At 40.4% G+C, this 22,498-nt stretch overlaps 1 protein-coding gene across 3 annotated transcripts in view; it reads right to left on the bottom strand.

Moving 5' to 3' along the window:
• The window catches only part of ATRN (attractin), a 256,101-nt gene that overhangs the window by 164,880 nt on the left and 68,723 nt on the right, over nucleotides 1-22,498 (bottom strand). For all 3 annotated transcript variants that reach the window (XM_008169620.4, XM_065598367.1, XM_065598368.1), the window contains exons 4-8: nucleotides 8,848-8,976; nucleotides 5,097-5,302; nucleotides 3,215-3,383; nucleotides 1,590-1,680; nucleotides 458-701 (exon numbers count right to left, since the gene is read on the bottom strand). In XM_008169620.4, the coding sequence (XP_008167842.3) occupies nucleotides 458-701; nucleotides 1,590-1,680; nucleotides 3,215-3,383; nucleotides 5,097-5,302; nucleotides 8,848-8,976 (839 nt within the window). The remainder of the gene's footprint in view (nucleotides 1-457; nucleotides 702-1,589; nucleotides 1,681-3,214; nucleotides 3,384-5,096; nucleotides 5,303-8,847; nucleotides 8,977-22,498) is intronic.

Here is a 22,498-nt window from a genome sequence, read left to right as displayed (position 1 = left end):
ATCATGGAGAGTTTGAGGTTCATTCTGCAGGCATGGTAGGGAGACACCATGGTGAGGAGACACCAACACTTCCCACAGTCAAAAAAGGCTCTCCACAAGCCTTGCAAGAGTGTGGCGTTCCTGGTATTTTAGTTACATATCTACTTTGCTGTGTATTTTTAGAATGCTGTCAACAAAACTCAAAGTTGCTTCATAATTAGTTAGACTTGCCTCATAATTCATTGCAGTTCTGTCACATATACTGGATAGCCATAAGGGGTACATGCCTTTCTAGTCACTGTACAGATATTCAAGCATTTTGTACACGACATTAGATTCAAGTTCTAAAAAAATATATTGTAGAAAAAAAAGGAGGAACTTGAACATCAATAAGTTCAATAAACTGTTTTTGCCTGGATCTGGTTAATGGTTGCAAACTGAACATTGAAATGCAAACAAGTGGTAAGACTGTACCTACCAAGGTTATATTCCTGCACATTGCTGATATACCCATACAGAGGGCAGTGCCCAAAGATGATGAGCATAACAGCACTGCCATCTTCCAGCGTGACAATGTGTGCTGAGTGGCCAACAACTGCATACTGCTCCTTGGCTTTTGGTGTCACTTGAACCCATGACTCATTGTGTATATGGAATACCCACAGCTGATTGGTCACATTCCCCGTTGCATCTATTTTTCCTCCATACATATAGATTTTATTCTGGAAAAAAAGTTGGTTTAATAAAGAAATGATCAGACTTTTTGTCATTAACACACCACACATACAAAAGAAACCAACTGCTATGGTTTATAGCTCCCCAACAAATGTCCACCACATATTGTGCAATGTATAGAAGGATTTATACGAATAACTCCAGCTAATGCTAATGGAAAATTAAATGAAGTCTTCTAAGCATCCATGGAAGATCCAACCGTTTCACTGGATGTTAAACAAAAATTAAGAAAAATTGTTTCTCATTATTTTTCCTTCTTAGTATAAGGTATATCAAACTATTTGACTCCTCCTCAGCCTCACTCTGGAAAAGCACTACAGTAAGTGTAACTTTTTCTTGTTAACTATTAAAGAGTTATGGTAGAGTTTAACAAGGGCAATGCAAACCTAAGGCAACATCTGTCCATCTCCTCCTGGTCTTATTCAAATTATGTTGTCTGATGCACAACGTACTTAGGGAGGAAAAAAAGGGTAAATTCCCTATGCTATCCTCCCTACCTCAAGAAAAATAAAAATGAAAAGTCTGTTATTTAAAAAGTCTATGACTACTAAGCAAGTGAAGAGCCTCAAAATATTTAACCAGTTAGGATTTATCAAAAGATGACGAAGGCTGAAATTATGCTAATATACAAATGACACATCCAGCCGTATTCTTTGTGTATTTGTATTCAAAAAAATTCCAACACAATGTATATGCCACTAAATTTAACTGTCTGGTAGGATTACCTTAAGGTGAACTTTTTGTTTTCTTTTCTTTTATCCCTTGGGCTGCCCTTGCCACTCAGATAAGTAAGCAATGCTTCTCCCAGGACATTATATACACAGAACTAAAACAATTGAAAGCAAGATTTAATTAGCACTAATACATCTACCTACCTCGTGTAACGCCAATGAATGACCATATCTGATCTCTACAGAGTTCACAGTGCTGTTCAGTGCAAGCCACTCCTCAGAAACAAGGTCATACCTGTATAAATGAGAATTTGAGATTATTCTGTGTAATTTATTTACAAATTTACCTGTCCTCCTCTGGATTTGTTAGGAAAGATATATTAATAAAAAGTGTGAAGACACATGGTTACAAATTATATACAAAAAAATCTTTTATGGATAAAAGTTAAACTTAAGCAATATATTTTAAACAAATATACTTTTGTTTCTTTACCATACTTAGTGTTGCACTTCCCTATGCAAAACCAAGAGTGACAACATTCGCAACGGAGCAATGCCAATTTATATCAACGGAGGATCTGCCCAAAGGTGTGCCAAAAATAGGTTCTACAAAAGCTCAGGGTAAATTCCAACATTCCTACAGGAAACCGTCAATATTCATAGCCTAGTATTTTTTAATTACACTTTCATCATTCAACCATAAAAACTCTCTCTAAACTTAATTTGGCACAGGAAATCAACAAGAGAAAGACCCCATCAAAAAAAAAAAGTTCATTGGCTTTACACCTAGGGAAGTAGCTATATTTGCAATGCTTACATTTATGTAAAGAAAAATCAGCTTTAAGATAAATCTTTAATGAAGTCTATCCTCATGTGTTTAATGAGATGAAAAAACAAGGCAAGTCTTTGAAAAACTAGCTAGTGAAAATGAGGAAGGACTGCCTTGCAATGATATGTGAATTTTCGAAAAACCTTCAAGTATGGCTTAGAGAAACTGCTACTTATGGACCAAACGCTGTCCCCAATTCTGAATGCATTACTCTCGCTGAAGCTGACGGAAGCTATATGTATGCATTTTCGGGCAGAATTAGGCCCTATACCTTTTAGTTTGTAACACTATCTGGGTGATTTAAAAGCTTTCCACAGAGACTATTAGTGTGCACTTAATGATAATTGTATAAGTGATATAACAATATTCTTCACAACAGTGGGCGTCAGCCTCATTTTACAGATGAGGGCACAGAGTTTAAATGACTTGTTCAAAGTCATACAGTGAGTCCATTTTGAATTGGCCTGGTGACAAGAATAGATCCAGCATAGCCAAATCTCAGTCTGGTGCCCTATCCATTGGGATATTGTTCCTCTCTTTCTAAGTTCAAATATCCATTTCAATAGCCCATAGAGCTTCATTAAGCAGTCACAGCCTGAAATCATGCAGGTTAAACAGCAGAAACTGTTTTATTAGAATGAGTTAATTCAGATGGTCTCTGAGAGGATGTAGACTCGGCCTCACTGAAGGTGAGGCAAGACAGAACTCGTGGGGCTTATGGATGAATATACAGAAAGTAATAACAGTGAGACAGGATAGTGTTATAGGAAGGATGGCGTAGGTCAGCAGTTACTGAACCTCACGTCTCTGTATGAAGTTTTTCCAAAACTAGCTCCCATCAAACATTAGAAAACTCATGTTGACAAATCCTAGCTTTGGGTAGGGCGCAGGTGTGGACACAGTTTGCAGAATGATGTTTTCTAAAATTAATTCTTGACATCTAATAATATCTTGTAGTTGAAAAAGCAAAAATGATATCCAGGTATTTGGGTTTACTCACGCTAAAACCATGCGGGAATCGGAATGATTGAACATGTAGCCTCCAACAACCCACATTACATTGCCATTGACAACAGCTTTGTGAGACGCTCTGGGAAGCTTCGGACTAGAGTATTCCTCACGAGTCCAGAATGACTGATTAGCTGGTACAGGGACTGCACAGCCAGGACCTTTTAATGAAAAATAAGTTTAAAATGTTGAGAAACATTGTTACAAACATACATGTAAGGGACTATTTATGGATAAAATAAAGCTTCAAAGTAGGAAAGTAAGGACGCAGCTTGTAGCTGTGCCATATTGGGTGGCAGTTTCATTGCAGATTTCACAACCTAAGCCCAATACTTGTATGGTAGACCTCAAAAACACTACTAAGATTCCTGAAGCTGGGGATTCAGTAAAGAGAAATCTTCCCTCTCTGTCAGTACTCAACCAGTCCTCTAACACGTTATTTGGAGGCCTGGTGTATATAAGATGCGGTGCACATAAGTTCTGGGTCCTAATCACCTGTGGCCATTAAACATTCCATGGGTTTTCCCCCCAGGAGTAGAACTGTTATCCTTGATGCTCTGGTACATTTGGATAATCCCTGGTGCCCTGGATTTGGATAATTTAATTTTGTTCATCTAAATTCCTTCTAAAGTTTCTGCCAATATATTATTCACACTTCCTTCTCTAAACTAATTTGCAGTGTTGCTATGTGCTGTCAAACAGCTGCTGTGCTTAACCCTAGAGGTGGCTATATTTCAGTACTATACACATTCACTTCTTAAAGTATGTGGGGATTTTTTTTAATGTGACTGACTAATTTTAGCAATTAAAATATACTTATACAAAGAAAATCAATTTTATGTGAGAAACTGAAAATTGCCAAAGGTGAAATTCTAGGGTTTTTTAATTAAAAATGGAGCAAAGCACCACACTTCAGTGTGGCAGTACCTGAACAGAATTAGAAACAAACATGTTTCATTTATTTTTGAGACAAGTTAAATCCTACCTGAAGGCTCAACTTTGCCTTCAGATACAATCATACATCCTTATATGTCTTCTAAGATCCATATTCACTTGCTCACATGACCAGTAAGCAGATTTTTTTTGGAGATACATGCTAATGTTTGAGAAAGGAGGACCAAGGCTCTGATGCATGCAGGTCAGAAAGGTACAACTGGGAGGAGAATGGAATGCTGCTGAGTGAAAACATCTGCCAGACACTATAACAGGGGTGGGCAAACTATGGCCCAGGGGCTGTATCCAGCCCTTCAGACGTTTTAATCTGGCCCTTGAGACCCCACCAGGGAGCGGGGTCTGGGGCTTGGCCCACTGCAGTGCTCCAGCCGGGGAGCGAGGTTGGGGGCTTGCCTCGCTACACGTGTGCCATGGCTCCGCGCAGCTCCCGGAAGCAGCGGCATGTCCCCCTTCCGCTCCTATGTGTAGAGGCAGCTAGGGGGCTCCGCATGCTGTCCCCACCCCCAGCAGCGCCCCTGCAGCTCCCATTGGCCGGGAACCATGGCCAATGGGAGCTTCAGTGGTGGTGCCTGCAGACGGAGTAGGACGCAGAACCACCTGGCTGCAAGTAGGAGATGGGAGTGAGGGGGAACATGCCGCTGCTTCCGGGAGCTGCTTAAAGTAAGTGCCGCCCGAAGCCTGCACCCCTGACCTCCTCCCACGCCCCCACTCCCTGCCCTCCAAACCCCCCAGTCCCAGGCCGGAGCACCCTCCTGAATCCCTCACCCCCTCCCGCACTCCAACCCCCAGTTTCGTGAGCATTCATAGTCTCCTCCCACCCCGCCATACAATTTCCATCCCAGATTTAACTGCAAATGTCACACAGGCAAAAACATCCCCCTCTCAGTAAAAAACCTGTCCGTGTTTATCAGGGCACTTACCTTGCCAGCCTGAATTGCACAAGCATCCTTTGGTCCCATTCATGTTGCACTGACCTCTTGCAGGATATCCACAACCATCTGTACAATAAGGAATATCGCACGCCTCTCCTTTCCAGTGTTCAGAACATTCACATTTAACAGTGTTACTGCCGTTATTGTGTCTGCACTCTCCTCGGCCAGAACAATTATTGGGACACATGTCAAAACTGCAAACATGGGGAAAATAATGTTTGTCAACAGCTCAATTGACTACTAAGCCACACATCTTATTGCACAAAGAGGTGCTGAACAATGTTAATACAAAGGTATACATGTTTATTCTACATATCTATGCTGAGATAGGATTTGAAGTTATGAGTCTATACTTGTTTTTGGTCTAGCTAATATTTTAAGTAGTAACATTAAGAGCGATTTCTATAACTGAGTCCCAAATTAAGTGAGCTGATGAGGAAACACTAGTGATTTGCCAAATTCTTAGTGCTCAGAAGAAAAAATGGTACTTTGCTTAGAGTCCCAAAATAACTGACTGACAAGTTATGCTTTTCAGATCTGAACCACCTTTGCAAAAAGTTTTGTTGATTTGGTCCACAATTTAAAGAGCTGGTTCGCTTAACAAGTTAAATCTACAGCAATGCTTCTAAAACAATCCATATACATGCCAGTTATTTATAATGAAAATAAATCACCCCAACACCACTACAGTGAAGGATTTCATCAGCTCACATGAGGGCTATGTGGTAATAGTGTGATCTATCCAACCAAACTAGTCCCAATTACACTTTATTCTGGGACTCACTTAACAAATGCACCACAGGGTGCATGTCAATAACCTAGTCGCACACAATCCTTTGGATCATGGTGCACACAGTACTCGTGTCGAATCAACTGTGACAAAACTAGTCCTCCATCATTTTTAAGCAATATCTCTGTTACAGATTCCACGATTTGATAAAGAATAAGGCCCCTGAATGTGAAAGCTGAAGTTTATTTAACCACTGACTTTGCATTCAACAACATGAATCAAAGATAGGGATCACTATCCAAAATCCAACTGCACCAAGACTAAATGAAATAAAAGGATTTCACTCTCCTTTGTAGTAAGGGTCAGAGTGAATTTCAAAGCTTGACTTTGAATTCAAACTCCAGCACAATACTCTGAGCTGGTTAGAATACATCCAAGTTTTAAAACAGAAAATCCTTGCATCCTCTCTGTTAAGGAAACATTAGGAGGAAGTCTCTCACCCATAACACACAGAACAACCAAAAATTGAAACAATATTTTAAAATTTTTTTAAAGAAAACTATCTGAAATGAGATCGAGCATGTAGAATTAAGAGAAATTTTAAAATACAGCTTAACATAGCAAGTTCATATCCACCTTCTTTTAAGGGAAGGTAGATTAGTTGTAAGCGAATTTATTCATTGCATTGTTATGTTGGAGTCTCCCACCGTAGTTGATGTATGAGAGTCAGTTTGTTTCAGTGCATCTTGTGCAAATGTCAACTCATGAGGAATCCACAGATGCGTCCACATCTCAAGCAGACATGGCCTCAGGTTTTTGCCACAGCCTGCTTTCTTCACTCACACTTCTCTTTGGCTTTTTTCGGTTCTGCCAGTTATTGTCACTATGTAGTACTGGCAGCTGCCAGTAGATGGTATCATGGTTTTGGGCATCAGAGTGACCAAGATATTCTACATTAGATGTCTAAAATAAGGCTGCTAAATACATTTTGGCATGACTTTGGAAAGTGCTGAGTACCCTCACCTCCCACTGCAGGCAGCAAGAGCTGCTGGATGCGCAGCACCTTTTGGGGAAAAAAAGACCACTTATTTAGGTGCTTAAATATGGATTAAGAGCCTAACTTTAGGCACCCAGTTTTTAAAATCTTGGCCAGCGGGTTTAAGCCAAGGGCTCTCTAGTAGACAAAAATGTATGAAGTCGAAGGCGAGCCTGGGAAGACACGGATGGCTTGGCCGTAGCTATATGTCCCCCTGAATAAGCAGCACGCCATCCACTCCCTTCTGACTTTTTTTCCTATTTAAAACAGCCCAATATAGATAGTTGGGCCACATGACAAATGCATTTCACGGGTTGATCCACATTTAACATCCAGGGATGCTTAAACTATTCCTGTGGTAGACAGTCATTTGTAACTGAATTTCTTCAACCAATCAACATTAAATGTTACCAAGAGCTAAAATTTCCTGCACATGAACACCAATTCACACCCACGGTAAAACAAATCCCACTCCATACAAAATCCTCATGCACAACTATACTGAAATAAAATTCAGAGGCTGTCACACCCACAAAAGCAACAAATTCAATTAAATGTCCAATACCTACAAGGATCTCTACTAGCATGTGTACACTAGCATCTTCTACTTAGGTCTCTAAAGTGACCATTCTGAAAATAATTAGCCCATTAGGGAATAGCCTAAAGGTATTTCAAAAACAGCACTGAGCATAAAGTATACTATAGCAAATGTTTACAAAGAACTGATGCGTATTGCTTCTTAAAATTATAAACAGGGAAAGCGAGGAAGTTTATTCATAGTCGTTAGTCCCAGAGGGGTAGCTCTGCTAAGGCAGCCTAGTAACCAACTGGAACTGAGATGATCTGAAGCTTTTTAGAGATGCGTCTACACATTTCTCTTTACTATAGGCTTAGTCCAGTGGCCTGAGGAAAATTCTTGTGTGTATGCAGGAATGTGGGGAAGAGAAAGGAAAAAGGCTAAGAAGTCATATGCATAAAGGGGATAAATTCTATTGATTGCATGTGATTGTACAAATCTAACATTTGCTCAAAAATAGTCGCTATTACTCATGTTGCATTTACCCAAGTTTACAATCCACATGTGAGATTAATGCTAGTGACAAAATATTAGACACCTTACACAAATTATGTGATTAATTTGCCTCTTGGCCTTCCAAATAAGCTATTTATTAACGTCATGTGTTAAACCATGCATTACAAAAAGTTCACATGAGTATATTTACCTTTTTAGAAAAGGTAATTAAGGATTAAAACTTAAATTAACTTCCAGTTTCATGTTTCAAGGGCAGCTGCCAGTACCAAGAGAAATAGAGAAAAGAAGTGATACATAAGACAAGAAGGGACCTCCGGAGTAATTAAACCCAGAACCCTGCTCTCTCAGGAAATGCCATCATGTCATCCCATTCATAAACATATCAAGTTTTGTCTTAAAACTAGTTAGGTTGTTTGCTCCCACTTCTCCTGTTAGACTGCTGTTCCAGAACCACTTCTCCAATGCTTAGAAACCTTCTAATTTCCTGCCTAATTTTATTCCTGACCAGTTTATCCCCATTTGTTCTTGTGCCAACATGGCCTTTCAGTTTAAATAGCTCTTTTCTGCCTTGGTGTTACCCCCTCCCCCACGCGCCATATATGTATAGAGACCAATCATAGTAAAGCAAAAGCTGAGAGGGGCTATATGTTGACCAAGCCAAGCTCTTTTAGCCTTCTCCCATACGACTGGTTCTCCATATCCCCGATAATCCTTCTCTGCACCTGTTCCCATTTGAATTCATCTTTCCTGAACATGGTGCCCAGGATTGTACACAGCTATCTAGGTGGGGTCTTGCCAGTTCCTTGTACAGTGGAATTCATAATTCCCTAGGCCTACTGGAAATACCTCTCCTGATCCATCCTTGGAGTGCATTTAGACTGCTCTCTCAATATGCAACATTTAAATTTCCTCAAAACCATTTGGAAGAAGTATTACTTACTTATAGGTGATGTTAAACCCTGTCAAATTATAGGCAGCATCACTAAAGAAATGCAGTAGGACATAGCCAGAAGTGGCTACAACTTCTGGGATGGTTTCATTGCCATCCCTCTCAGGAACAATAAGACCACTGAAAAAGAAAGACAAGGTACGATGTTACATATACAGTCATGGGAGCATAACAATTATAGTAACTCCACTATGCACACGTCTCAACTATGTGTAAAAAATGTAATTCAAGACACAAGCCAGATGATTTCTTAAATTTTATCACTTTGAAGTATTACATATTTACAATAGTAACCAAAGACTTCCCAATAGAAATATTATCAGATTTAATGTTTTGTTGAAAAAACTCCTTGAAAACCATCTTGAGAAGGGGGGGAAAATGATAACGCCCTTAACTTCTTAAATATACTGTGGATTTCTCCAAAGCAATTAACTTAGTCTCACATGACATTCTGATTTTAAAAAAATTGCATTACATAGAATTAATAGGACACACAATTAAATGGATTAAAAACTAGTCATTGACAGGTTTCAGAGTAGCAGCCGTGTTAGTCTGTATCCGCAAAAAGAACAGGAGTACTTGTGGCACCTTAGAGACTAACAAATTTATTAGAGCATAATACTCCTAGTCATTGACAGTTCTCAAAATGTGGTTGTTAATGGGAAGATATCAATGAGTGGGCCATTTCTAACAGGTTACAACAGGGATCAGTTCTTGGTCCAAACCTATTTAGCATGGTTGTAGTAGTTCCTTCTGACCTTGGAACCTGAATATATGAATTCCCCTTCTCACTCCCTGCCTTTATAGACCATGGGGATTACAGGTTTGCCTGCATGCTCTTAACACTTGCAGCTATGTCCTAAGACAATAACTAATAATACCAACTCACCCTTATCATAGCACTTTTCATAAGTAGTTCTTAAAGTGCTTTACAAATGAGATTAGTATCATTATGTATAATCAAATCTCATGCTTCAGGGCTTTTGCTGGTCACCTATACGATCAAGAAGGATCTGTATTTCCCCCCAGTACACAATTGGCCAGATGTACTCTGGGTTTTTCCCCCCTCCTGCTGAAACACTGATAGGCCACTGCGAGAGATGGGGTCTAGCTACAGTCTGATTAAAGTCATTGGGCTCAAAATAGGAGTACCTGGGTGAAATTTAGTGGCTGACAGACACAGGAGATCATACTGAATAATCTAATGGTCCCTTCTGGACTTCAATTTTATTTAAAAAAAAAAAAAAATCCATGAAATACACTATCCCCAACAAATAATTACATATCATAGAATCTCAGGGTTGGAAGGGACCTTAGGAGGTCATCTAGTCCAACCCCCTGCTCAAAGCAGGACAAATCCCCAAGTTTTGCCCCAGATCCCTAAATGGCCCCCTCAAGGATTGAACTCACAACCCTCGGTTAAGTAGGCTAATGCTCAAACCACTGAGCTATCCCTCCCCCAAAGGCATAAGAACGTATACAAAACAGTCACTACGGTGAAATCAGAATCTTTAGAAATGTGATGCATAAGGCCATTCAGCAAATGAGTATAATAATTTGCAAAATCATCTATTTTTAAATTAACAATGTCAAAAAAAAAAAACACTGCTAACATAATAGATGAAAAATACATACTGCTTTTGGTCTTTGTATAATCTTAACTATCACATGTTTGAACTGGTTCCATTTTCTGTTGGTTTGCCAGTGATTTTCAGGCATGAAAAAAGCATGTCATCAAATGAACTGCTGAAACTGCAACTGATTGTTGGTGTGCTTGAGCTTTGCTATGCTGAAGGCTGTTCTACTGAACTTGGGGCACTTGTGCGTGAATGGGACTATATGCAAGTTGACCACTGCTCTTACCAATCTGCTTTTGATACGGTCAGAGAGGGTCTATGTGCTATTCTGCATAAACTGGGCTGCCTAAGAAGGTCCATACGAATCACCCATCTGTTCCATGACCACATGACAGAGCAAGTGCTCGCCAGTGGTGACTTTTCTGACACATTCTAAAACTCGAATGGAGTGAAGCAAGGCTGCATACTTGCTCCAGTGCTGTTCAACTTCTTCTTTGTCTGTGTCCTCAGCCATGCCACAAGGGACTTGGTCAGGGGATATATATATATCTGGTACCAGCTTGATGGCTCCCTCCTTGATCTTCAGAGCCTCAATGCTAAGACCAAGATGCTGAAGAGACTTCTTATCCAGGTATTTTTTGCAGATGACTGCGCCTTGATGGCCTATAGACATGATGACCTTCAGGTCACCATTGACAGATTTTTCTGAAGCATCCCAGCTCCTTGGCCTCATCATCAGTCTTGGGAAGACATAGGTCTTGTTCCAATCAGCACCTCATTCCAATGCCCCTGTGGTAGCCATCTTCACCCAAGGCACACAGCTCAAAAATGTGGATCAGTTCAAGTATTTGGGCAGCACCATCTTGAGTGACAATTCCCATGATAAGGAAATTTCCTCCAGAATTAGTAAAGCCAGTCAGGCCCTTGGTCGACTCACAAAAGTCCTTAACCAACACAACATTCGTCTCTCCACTAAAATGAAGATCTACAGTGCAGTGGTTCTAACATCTCTCCTGTATGGATTGAGACGTGGACTCTCTATAGACATCACATTAAAAAGCTTGAGCAATTTCACATGCACTCCCTCCGCTCAATAATCAGAATTCACTAGCAAGACAGAGTGACCAATATTAAGGTCCTTGAGAGAGCAAACACAACCAGCATTCAGGAAATGTTACTGAGAGCACAACTTAGCTGGACCGGACATGTCATCAGAATGGAAGACCACCATCTACCAAAACAGATCTTCTATGGGGAGCTGAGTCAGGGCAAAAAGAAAGAAGGGTCATCCGTATAAGTGCTTCAAAAGATAATCTGAAGAGCCATCTCCAGTGGGCTGGCATCAATCCCAAAGAACTTGAGCAAATGGCTCAGAACAGAACTCACTGGTGGTCTTGGACAAGATCAGCATGTAACAGATTTGAGCAGGATCGACAAAATCATCTCCAGGCTATACATGAATGGCACCACAGAGCTGCATCATCAATCATCATAGATACAGACTTCCCATGCCCTCAGCGCAGCCGACTCTGTGCATCAGGGTCATATGTGTAGCCATAGATGAGAACTCCGATAATATCACAGTCATCGTCAGCGATGGACTACCAATCTTAACTATGCAGAAAAAAGAATGGAGGTGGGAAAGCTTAAAGGAACCAACTCGGCTCTTGGAAAAACTATTTTCTTTATATTTGGCTGGAGTAATCTTCAAGATGTCTCAAAACAGAAATTCTACTCAAAGAAAATACTTCCCTCTTTCTCTCACTCCTCATCACTGTGCCATACAAAGAATTTGGATCATCTAAGGTCACCGAAGGTCTGAGGCAAAATTTTCAAAAGAGCCTAAGTGCAGTTTTCAAAAGAGATTTAACTCCTAAGGGTCTAAGTCACTGGAAAAATAGGGCTTAGACTCTTTTGAAAATGTTACCTTTCTATACTAACCCATTATGGGGTTTGCTAAAAAAATCTTTGATATCTGAAGAGAAGGGTCGAATTCTTTAAGTTTAACAATGAGAAAATAGTCAGTCCCCCTCCAATAAAGACACACCCAATATGCATACATCCATTTTTTATCTTTATGTATTAAAGCGCTGTATTTAACACCTGTGTTTAATGAACATTCTGCTTTTCTGTTCCTAACAGCAAAACTTTTCCCGCATCTCCATCAAACTTCCTCCCACCCTCAAACTCTATTCTATTTTCCAGCAGGAATATTTTAACAGTAGCTAAATCGAATTTAGATTAAAAATAGAAGAGTCAAATCTTCCCCCCAAAACCTTGACTGGCAAGAGAAAGAACTGTTTCTAAGGAAACTTTAGATGCAACAGTTAGTTCTGTATGCAGGCACGCACCATGTAGAAATCTAGTGTCCTGAAGCACATGTAAAGAAGCTGATTCTACCGGGATATGTAGATGAGCTTGACTTCATATAAGGGCAGGACTGACTAAAAAGCCATGCTGAAAATGGAACATTTTCCCAAGTTAAAAATGTGCATTTTTATATTCCCTTTCAGAATCTAAAATAAAACAAATTAATTCAAAGACTCGTTCACAAGGCTACATAAATAGAATGCTCCTATTTATCCTTGAGTTTTCCAGCCCAGGAAAGCAATATGCAGTGAAACTTTTACTAACCACCCTGCTAGTCACACTTAAGTGTCCTAATTGCCTATAAAATCTCAGTCCCCACATAAGTACTTCCATATTAATGGTGCTATTATATGATTGCCTGCTTCAATAGCTAGGAACACTACAGACCCTTCCTGCCCATTTTCACTATGTTTTGACACCTGAAAATGAAAACAAGACGTTGCAATAGTTTGCACCATGCATGTTACAAAGACACATTTTGGCCGTGGTAGTACAGCTAAGCTGTCCAAAGACACTACTTGTTAGAAGCTGGCATGTGGCCTGCACGTTACCAAACTAAGTACGTGCTACATGCTTCATTTCATTGACATGCCACAAAATTCTGCATCATCATCTGATGTTTTGGCTAGACAATTTCCATTCCAGTATGTCCACAAACATGATTTTGTAAAACATTTTTTTGTAAGAAAGCCAGATGCATTTTTTTTATCCCAGATCCTGGAAATTTTAAATCGATAGTACCCAATTAATTCCTTTTCATAGTTTATTCATGCATAAGAGACATTTTTTTCATTTTGAAATTTTAGACTGCTGATCTGAAGATAGTATCTCAAGGGAGATCATCTTCCAACATGTCAAAGATGTAAAGTCTAATAAGTTTCTCTTTGTTGCTTGAGGAGTACCGTTTTACTTTGTAAAAGATGAATACGGGAACAGCATGTCTCTGCCATATGAAAATAGTCATCTCAACATAATTCAGCCAGGGCAGAAGAACAACTCATGGACCAGAGGGACAGCATACCTTTCTCTGCCTCTCGAATCATCCACCATGTACTATTAATATCAAAGCATAGCCAATCCAGAATTGGAAGGCATTGGGATCAGCAAAATCAGGAAGAAAATACAGGCAAAAGAAAGGAGTACAGTAATGATAGAGGAACAACATGGAAGAGAAAAAGTGAATGAGAAGTAATAAGAAAAGGAATAAAACAGATATAAATTTAAGAAAATTACTTTTAAAATGGCTGAAAGGTGACAGGTATTTGCCTCATTTTAGAGGAAGTGGTGTTCAGGATTTATGTGGCAAGAGTTAAGATATATGTCTGCCACTCTTCAAATCTGTCTCCTGCTGCTTTTCCCTTATTTCAATTTATTTCTCTCCATTTTCTTTGAATGGCATGTTGGCCTTTCCACATGCGTTTGTCACACTCTGTGAGCCCTGATGTAATCAAGTTACTGTTTAGTACCAAAATTCTTTAGACAGTTTTACAAACATGTATTTAACTGTTGCAAATGTAAGGGGTGGGGGAAATAAACTAGACAACTCTAGTGACTACATATCTGAAGAGGCTGAAGAGAATAAATTAATCCAGCTGAGAGAGAAACCGGAGAAAAGTCAGGATGGATTTGAATGTTTAATGGTACTGCATCAACTAATTGTTTAATCCAAAATGTATGGAATCTAAGGCTAGGTCTACACTACCCGCCTGAATCGGCGGGTAGAAATCGACCTCTCGGGGATCGATTTATCGCGTCCCGTTGGGACGCGACAATCGATCCCCGAATCGACGCTCCTACTCCACCAGCGGAGGTGGGAGTAAGCGCCGTCGACAGGAAGCCGCAGAGGTCCCTACAGCGGGGTAAGTTGGCTGTGATACGTCGAATTCAGCTACGCTATTCACGTAGCTGAATTTGCGTATCTTAAATCTACCCCCCCCCCCCCCGTAGTGTAGATGTAGCCTTAGACAACATTCCTCTTTGAGTACTCTCTGAAAGATGGATGATGTGGTGATCTTCATGCTGCTATTTGCAGAACTGCATCATACCCGTGATCCAAAACATATGGCAAAAGCCTTTACACACAAGTACGAAGTCTTGAAAATGTGTAATGAATATTTGACAATATAGCTGCCTTAAAAGGCAGGCCAACCGTGATTATGTTAAACAATGTTTAGTATCATTCTGGAGTAAGCCAAAATTGGACTCAGTATTCCAGCTGGGGTCTCACCAGTGGTGAGCAGAGCAGTACAATTACCTTCAGTGTCTTACATACAACACTCCTGTTAACACACTCGAGGATAATATTAGCCTTTTTGGCAGCTGCATCACATTGACAACTCATTCAGTTTGTGGTTCACTATAACCCCCAGATACTTTTCCACAGTACTACCACCTAGACAGTTATTCCCCATTTTGTACTTGTGCATTTGACTTTTCCTTCCTAAGTGAAGTACTCTGCACTTGTCTTTACATTACCAAATTCTGATGAAAGTAAATAATGGGGAGAATTGGAAAGATGACAACCTTTAAAAAATGTGCTTTAATCTGGTCCACAATCTCCTGGAGCCCTTATTCTGTTCTAGACTAGCCTGTTTCAGAGGTTGTCATCCCCACGTTCTCTCAGAGGATCTCGGAGCACTTCACAATAGTCAGTCTCAACATACAGGTAAGGTAAGTAAAATTTCCCTATTTTATAGGTGCGGGAACTATTGCAGCAATTGTCTGAGTGGCAGAGTCAATGGCAGAGCTGACAGCAGTACCCAAAAGCCCTGTCTCCCCTGCTCTATTATATTCTCTCTCCACTGCATGCTTCATTTTTAACAATTCCCATTTTTGTGTGGTCTCTTCTCCCTGCAGGATGCAGGCAGCACAGTGCATATACAAGAATTATGTTCTCTCGAGACATTACTTTCCAGCATATCAAAGGTCAAAAGTCTAATTAGCGCTGCCTGCCCACAGAAGAGAGTGGAACAGCTAAGAGACAACTTGAGAACTGTGATGGGACAGAGAAAAATACAAAGATACAAAGGACAACAGGAAAAGAAAAAGGACAAAGGTAACACAAAACTGTGGTAGGAAGGCTACCAGTACACTTATTCCCCGCACAGTGATGTAAGCAAGGGAACACCATTTTATCTTAGTTTAACATAGACCCAGCAGCTCAGGTCCTTGAAACCATTACAGGTCTGATCCTACATTAAGAGCAATGAAGGTGGACACTTTCACCCATGCAGAGTGCCCCAGAAGTCAATGATGCTTCATGCGGGTGCAGGGGCTTGTTCAAATGGTTCTTTTTGCTTGATCGGCACTTTAAGATCTAGGTTACATTGTCCTTCTTCTAAATTAAGCTAAGAAAACAGTATCAATCTTAGTTTAGCAAATATGTCCCATGAACAAGCTTAATAATGAATTCATGCCACTTTAGATGCATTACTGTAAAGCCCATAATTCATTACAGTATGTCAAGTGAAACCAACTGTTGCTAGGGACAAGTGTAAGAACAACAAATGCCTTGTTTTACCACCACAGTGGTGACTTATTAAAATATTTCCAGTGTGTTGAAGTAGTTATTCATGGACAGATGCCCTATATTAATTTAACCATGTTAACTCCTATGGTGCCAAAACTTATTTTTCAGCATGAATCCTATTGCTATCAATTAAATATCTGGCACCAAAGACTTAAGCTCCTGACAAAAAAAATACCATATTCTTCTTCAATCCATCAAGTGACAATTTTCAGTTCAGAGTCCTTAGTTTAAAAAGACCAGGGACACTTTCTACTCTCAAAACCTCTTCAGCTGTAAACAGAGATCCACTTCATGTAAACTTCTAAAGACATTTGATTAGGTACTGCATGACATTTTGATAAAGAAACTAAAATGACAGAAAATCCACTTAATACACATTATTAAATAGATTAAAAACTGGCTGATGGGTCTCAAAACATAATTGTACACAAAGAATGATCACTGAGTGTGTGTGTTTCTAGCAAGGTCCCACACAGACTGGTTCTTGGCTCTATGCCATTTAATGTTTTAATCAGTAAATCTTAAAGAATCATAAAATCAACACTGATAAAGTTTGAAGATGGCACACCCTGGAGTAAAATAATGAAGAGGACAGGCCACTACAGAGCTATATGGACCCTTTTGAAAGCTGAGCATAAGAAAACAATGTGTGTTGCAACATGGCCAGATGTTAGGCCTTACATCTAGGAACAAAGAATATATGCCATATTTAAAGGATGAGGTACTCTATCATGGGAAGTAGTGATAACAGAAGAGATCTGGGAGTCATGGTAGATAATCCATTGAACATGAGCTCCCACTGTGATGCTGTTGCTTAAAGGGCTGATGTGATTCTGCGAAGTACAACCAGAGGAAATACTGAATAGGAGTACAGAGGTTATTTTACCTCTATAACTGGCACTGGGGTGAGACCACTATTGGAATCCTATGCCCAGTTCTGGCATACACAAATCAAGAAGAAATTGATAAATTGAAGAGGGTTCAAAGAACCACCACAAGAATGATTACAGGATTGGAAAACATGCTTGACAGTGAAAGACTCTTGGATCTCAATCTATTCAGCTCATCAAAGAGAAGGTTAAAGGGTAACTTGATCATAGTTTACAAATACCCACATGAGGAACAAATATTTGATAATAGAGGGCTCTTCAATCTAACAGACAAAGATAACAAGATCCAATAGCTAGAAATTGAAGCCAGACATATTCAGGCTAGACATATTCAGATTAGAAATAAGGTGTGCATTTTTAACAGAAAGGGTAATTAACATGGAGACAACCTGTCATGGGTAGTGGTGGATTCTCCATCACTGGAAATATTGTAATTAAAATGATTTTATCTCAAGGATATGCTCTTGTTGAATCACCACTATTGTACTTTAGGCAGGAATTAATTAACAGAAGTCCTGTGGCCTGTGTTATGCAGGAGGTCAGACTAGACAGTCCAGTGGTCTCTTCTGGCCTTAAAATTATGAACCTATGCCTCTCAAACGGAAAAGTCCATTAAATTTACTTCCAATCAAGGTTTTTATATAAATATACAGCGCGCGTAGGTGTGAAGAGCAGATCTTGCCTTTCTCTGAGAACTTCCAGGACCCTGGATACTAGAAATGAAAACATTTTGAGCAACCTAGCTCACTCCATTGCGAATTCTGGGTTTTCCCTGCAATACGTTGTCTAGAACTTTGAGTTGAAAGAAATGTAAAAAAGCTTTTGTTCAGACATCTCTTCTCCAGCAAATATGTAACATCCCTTCCTGCATAAACAGAATTCAATGGATGTATGCACTAATGTTCTGTAATAAGAAATGCAGTTATTTTTTAATGCTCAACTTTACTGTACTTCAGCGCCATCCAAAATATCAGATTTGGACTGAATGAGGCATAGACGTTCTCGGAGCATTTTATTCCACTGCCCATCACTGAACAGCAGTGAACAGACCTATTTTTGGCACTGATTTGTTAAGTGTCCCTGGCCATATAAACTTCTTGGTGCTAGTTATTCCATTTGCAAAATGTAAGCAATGATATTTGTCTTCATTATAGAGTGCTGCAATGCACATATAACAAACCCCAAGCTCATTCTTCTAGGCCCTGGCACCTTTGTGTAGAAAGAGCAGGAAGAAAAGGCTCAGCATATGCTCAAGAAGTGCGAGGCAAAGTTCTGATAGCACAATTCTAGGTTGGTTGCGATGAGATATTTCAATACACCACTGAGCAGCTGTGCTTGCATATGCAAGCGGATTTGTTAAGCTAATAGCTATGAGCAATTGGAAACGTACCACAGTAAATCTATACCAGCATATTCGAAGATACAGGTTTCTAACTAATGCTTATCACTCCACATAACAAATCTTAACTTAGCAAATAGGGAGCAGAATAGAAAAGGAAATGTGCAACATAGACTATTACTACTTCTACATCTCGTGTTATAGTAGGGTCCTGAAGCTCTAGTCAGATCAAGGCCCCATTGAGGTAAGCATTATATAAAAACATCGTGAGAGACATTCCCTGTCCCAAATGTATGAGTTTATTAAAGATCAGATATATCAAGTGGTTGTAACAAAGAAATGGAGGTAGGATGAGGAAACAGCGGAAAATATGGTTACTAGACTAGCAGTGCCCACAAATTTTCAAGTTTCAAGTCAAACAAACGGAATGACTTGAAACCTGCATTAGGCACATTTTCTTATCCCTATTCCCTCATCCTCCCTATGTTTGTTACACCCACTTTTTGCATTTTGTCTAAGCTCTTTGAGGATAAAATCTGTCTCTTCCTTATGTTTATATTCCCCCTTTTGACTGGGACTCTGGATGCTATTGTAATACAAATAATACCCCTCTCACATGTTTTGTGCATAATAGTTAACCATGTTGGCACCTCCTCAGCCATTATCAGTTGGCAATTTACTCTAGGCATCATGGTAGAAGCATATCTTGAGAGGATAGGGTACATAGATCTTGCAGATTAGTTGAGGTAGGATGTACCGGGCAGCATGGAAGTAAAAAAATGTTTGTGGGAGAAACGGACAACGAAGGCTACTATCACTGGTGGAGCACAGGCCGGTTGCGGGGGTGGGGGGCGGGAGCTGTGTTCTAGGAACATGCAAGCGGGGGGTTAAGTTGTGAAGCGTATTAAAGGTACGAACAAGAAATTTTATCTGATGTGGGGAAGAAGGGGGAGCCAGCAGAGGGGCTCAATTAACAACACGCTCAGGATGACAAGTCAGGAAAATTATTTTAGCAGCCATATTTTGAATGGTCAGAAAGGCACAAGAGGAAGAGTTAAGAGCTTGGACATGTTTTAGCAATATGGAAAGAGGGGGGGGGAAAGGCTACATCTTAGAGGCGTTATGTAAGCAGCAGCAAGATTTGGGTAGCATTCACATTATTTAATACCAAATTTTGAAGGTTTAAAAGCATACACCCTGCAACCTTTAATTCCTACAAGTTCTCTGTCAGCATAGTCAATAAGCGGACGAGGTGAAAAGCTAAAGAAAGTGATAACAGTAAATATTAAAATTCAACCCAAGCAAAGAAAAGAGAGACAATATGGCCATAGTTCCTTAAAAATTCTGAACAGTTCTCTTGTGTTATGGTGGTAGGAGGAGAATTTTTGAACAGATGCCTTTTTTCACCCTTCATCTGCTATTTCTTCAAATCAGTTTAGAGAGCAAATCAGCTCTGTACTAATGAAGAGTGCAATTCAAATGCCAACTAAAGCAGCAATTAAACAATAATTGAATATAATTTTTCTACCTCAAAAGCGCCACTGCATTATGCTCAAATTTTCAGGCACAGACTTCCTGGTGATTTGCAACATGATTTTAAACTATGAATCACAAATTTTAATGCTATGAACTACCTATAACCTCATTTTAAAAACCAACTAATTTGGGGAAAATATATAAAAACTGGAGGCACATATCATGCTTATTCCACCTGTTCAGCAATGTACTAAGAATCAGCTTGATAAGAGCTGATGATTGAAGTCAGGAAAATGAAATTTTTTTCCCAGCTCAGACATCACCCAAATTGATGACCAAAGCCAAGTCACTAAATTTTCTTTTTAAAGCCCAAAATTTTCCCATATATAAAATAGGAATGAAAAGAATATGATATCCTAATTGTGCTTCCTCTTTTTGAGCCCTAAATACAGGTAGAGTGTTTACAGCAGGGGTGGGCAAACTTTTTGCCCGAAGGCCACATCTGAGAATAGAAATTGTATGGTGGGCCATGAATGCTCACAAAATTGGGGTTGGGGTGCGGGTTCCAGGGTGGGGCTGAGGGGATGATGAGTTCAGGGTGCGGGAGGGGGCTCCGGGCTGGGGAGGGGGAGTAGGATGTTGGGGAGGGGTGAGGACTTCGGCTGGGGGTGCGGGCTCTGGGGTACAGGAGGGTGCTCTGGGCTGGGACCGAGGGGTTCGGAGGGCAGGAGGGGAATCAGGGCTGTGGTGGGGGGTTGGGGCACGGGGAGAGGCTCAGGGGTGCAGGCTCCAGCCAGCACTTACCTCAAGTGGCTCCCGGAAGCAGCGGCCATGTCCCCACTCCGGCTCCTATGCAGAGCCACGGCCAGGCAGCTCTGCGTGCTACCCCTGCAGCTCCCATTGGCTGCGGTTCCCGAAAAATAGGAGCTGCGGGGGCGGCACTTGGCGCGGGGGCAGTGTGCAGAGCGGAGCCCCCTGGCTGCCCCTACGTGTAGGAGCCGGAGCAGGGCCATGCCGCTGCTTCCAGAAGCAGCGTTGACCAGCCCTCGACCCTGCTCCCCGGCTGCAGCGCCGGAGCGGGACAAGCCCCAGACCCCCTCCCTGCAGGCTGTAGTTTTCCCACCCCTACTTTACAGGAAGCATCTGTAAGGTATAACAAAATGTTAATATTTACATTTTCAATCAAAGTAACAAACAAACACACACACACACACACACACACACACACACACACACACACACACACACACACACACATTTGTTTTTAATAAGTTACAACCTTTTTTGTCTTTCCTTTCCCTGTCCATTGTCTCTACCTCATTCTTGTTCCCTTTTCTATGTACCGCGTAGAAAGGCTGTCGTGTCTAGAGCAAATGCAATGTATTTTTCGAACATTATACGAAAACTGAAGTGTAAATTAAGTATGATGGTAATTCTGGAAACGGTAGCACAGCTCGCCCGTAGGAAAGGATTCGAGTCCAATGTGGGTATTACCAATTCATATGTATTCTATTTACCTCAGCTGAAGAAGGCAAGAACATAAGTTGGTCTGTTGCTACAAGAGTAAACTATATTGGATTAGGTCTTTTTTCTGCACTTAAAACATTAACCTCTTGGCACCAGTAGCCATAATGCCTTAGGTTACCACCAATACTGCCAAATCTCCCTCGTCCCCAGGAGATTATCACTCTACCTGTATTCATTTTTAAAAGGTCCATCACTGTGGTATCCAAATGACTTCATGAGAAGTAAACAAGAATCTCTCTTCCAAAATTACTGGAAGAAACTAGCTTTACGTTTTGGGTTTTATTTAAACTATATAATTGAGGGGGTTGCTGATCTGTTTGTGAGGCATGTATGGCTATAGTTCTGCTTGGTTCCAGTCACACAAGCAAGACCCAAACTTATAACCTAGTAAATTCACTACCAGGTGTAAGCCTGATACTTTAAGGGCAGATTTTGTAGTTTACATAAGGCTTGCATAATGAAGATCATCAAATTAAACATTTTCGATATTAAAAAAAATCAGGGTTTCTGTATTTCACACATGTGCCAGCAATGCCCCTCTGCCATGTACATTGGCCAAACCAGACAGTCCCTACGTAAAAGAAGAAATAGACACAAATCAGACGTCAAGAATTAGAACATTCAAAAACCAGCCGGAGAACACTTCAGTCTCCCTGGTCACTTGATTACAGACCTAAAAGTCGCAATATTACAACAAAAAAAACCTTCAAAAACAGACTCCAAGAAGAGACTGCTGAATTGGAATTAATTTGCAAATTGGACACCATTAAATTAGGCTTGAATAAAGACTGGGAGTGGATGGGTCATTACACAAAGTAAAACTATTTCCCCATGCTTATTTCTCCCCCCTACAGTTCCTCACATCTCCTTGTCAATTGCTGGAAATGGGCCATTGTGATTACCACTACCAAGTTCTTTTTCTCTCCTGCTGATA

Source organism: Chrysemys picta, chromosome 5 (genome assembly GCF_011386835.1).
Source record: "Chrysemys picta bellii isolate R12L10 chromosome 5, ASM1138683v2, whole genome shotgun sequence".
NCBI lineage: Eukaryota > Metazoa > Chordata > Testudines > Emydidae > Chrysemys > Chrysemys picta.
This window is presented reverse-complemented; position numbering and strand designations above follow the sequence as displayed.